At 37.4% G+C, this 1,886-nt stretch overlaps 1 protein-coding gene across 1 annotated transcript in view; it reads left to right on the top strand.

Annotated features, from left to right (window-relative positions):
* Window positions 1-907, top strand: part of LOC103069096 (T-cell surface glycoprotein CD1b-1-like) — a 3,623-nt gene extending 2,716 nt beyond the window's left edge. Inside the window, exon 6 of the mRNA XM_007457860.1 lies at window positions 859-907. Within this exon, the coding sequence (XP_007457922.1) occupies window positions 859-880 (22 nt within the window). The 3' untranslated portion in view covers window positions 881-907. The remainder of the gene's footprint in view (window positions 1-858) is intronic.
* Window positions 908-1,886: the final 979 nt, after the last annotated feature.

Below are 1,886 nucleotides of genomic sequence, written 5' to 3'. Positions count from 1 at the left end.
TCTTTCCCTCCATTTTATCTATTACATATTTTAGCCTCAGTATTTCCAGCAGACCCTTTCCCCTTTCTTCCCCACTCCCATCTTTAGGTAAGTCTATTTTTAAAAAACATTTATTTATTTGTTTGGTTGTGCCGGGTCTTAGTTGCAGCAGGCGGGCCCCTTAGTTGCAGCACGTGGATTCCTTAATTGAGGCAGGTGGGCTCCACAGTTACGGCTCATGGGCTCCTTAGTTGTGACATACAAACTCTTAGTTGTGGCACGCGTGTGGGATCCAGTTCCCTGACCAGGGATTGACCCAGGCCTGCTGCATTGGGAGCCCAGAGTCTTATCCACTGCACCACCAGGGAAGTCCTGATAAATCTATTTTTAAAAAATTGTGGTAAAATATACATGACTTAAAAACTTACTGCATTAGCCATTTTTAAGCATACAGTTTAGTAGTATTAAGTACATTCATATTTTGTGCAACCCATCTCTAGAACTTTTTTTATCTTGTAAACTAAAACTCTGCCCATTAAACCACATTCCCCATTCCTTGCTCCCCTAGTCCCTGGCAACCACCATGGTACTTTCTGTCTATATGAATCTGATTACTCTAGGTACCTCATATAAATGGAATCATCACTATTTGTCTTTTTGTGACTGGTTATTCCACTTAGCATAATGTTCTTATAATTCATTCATGTGGTAGTATGTATTAGAATTTCTTTCCTTTTTAAGGCTGTTTTGTTTATCCGTTCATCTGTCAATGGGCATTTGGGTTGATTCTACCTTTTGGTTATTGTGAATAATGCTGCTATGAACATGGTGTACAAATATCTCTTATGTAGAACAATTTTTTGCTTGTGATCTTAACAGGTCCTTTCAGAATATCTCATGAGCCCTCACCATGTCTCCATTTCCATTTGGGATCAGTAACCAGGAGTCCAGAAACTCTGTCAGCCCAGGAGTCAATCTCATCATATTTCATCAAATAATCATCAGATTTGGACAAATCAGAGTACCCATAGTTTGTAAGATAAATCATAATTTATACACTAGCAGAAAAATAATAAAAAATTGTTATTATGAGACAATATCAATAGTAGGATCCACTCAGATTTCATAGATGTGAGGTGAGGAAGAATGTACCTCGGAATAAGTGAAATGATGTCCATGACTTAACAGTGACATCCCTTTGGCTTCTTATTTGAACTCTTTTTTTGTGATTCTGCTGAAATATCATTTGTTAAAGTGAGCTAACTATAATTATGCTGAGATAATTGTATTTGCAGAGATGCTGAACTATTTTAACATAATATCTTTGCCTCTGCTTGAATGATTTTCTAACCATGAGGGCCAGCTGAGCAGCTTCTTTCTCCAGGAGGCCTTCTTTAGTGCTACAGTGGAAGTAACCCTCCCTTGTGTGGTGTCATGCTGAGATCCACATTACTCTGTACCCACAACATTGCAGTTCTTTTTTGTTTTTCTTTTCTTTCTACTTATAAGTTCCTTGAGAGAAAGGTTTGCTCTAGATGGATCCCAGGCAAGATCTCTCACTTGCATATGTGTTTGTTTAATAAAATAATCTAAGTTGCTATAACTGCCCCGTTAATGGTTTTTTTTTTTTTTTTTTTTCAAAATTATCTCCTTCCTTTTTTTCCTCTTTAGTTGATATTCTAGATTTTCCTCTTATTGAGATATTCTCACATAGCAAAAAATATCACGCTCTCCTTGTTTCTGCCCTGAGCTCTTCTGGAGAAAACCACTTCTGCCCATATTATAACTATAGTTTACATATAAAGATTAATCAGAAAAGGATCCTGTTTCTCATTTTCCAGTGAGAATGCATGAGAGGCAGGATGGGTGAGGAGTAATAGTGCAGATGGGTTGTTAAATATTCAAGC

The sequence above is a fragment of the Lipotes vexillifer genome, unplaced genomic scaffold (genome assembly GCF_000442215.2).
Source record: "Lipotes vexillifer unplaced genomic scaffold, Lipotes_vexillifer_v1.1 scaffold238, whole genome shotgun sequence".
Taxonomy (NCBI): Eukaryota; Metazoa; Chordata; class Mammalia; order Artiodactyla; family Lipotidae; genus Lipotes; species Lipotes vexillifer.
Note: the sequence above shows the minus strand (reverse complement) of the source record. Positions and strands in the feature narration are given on the sequence as shown.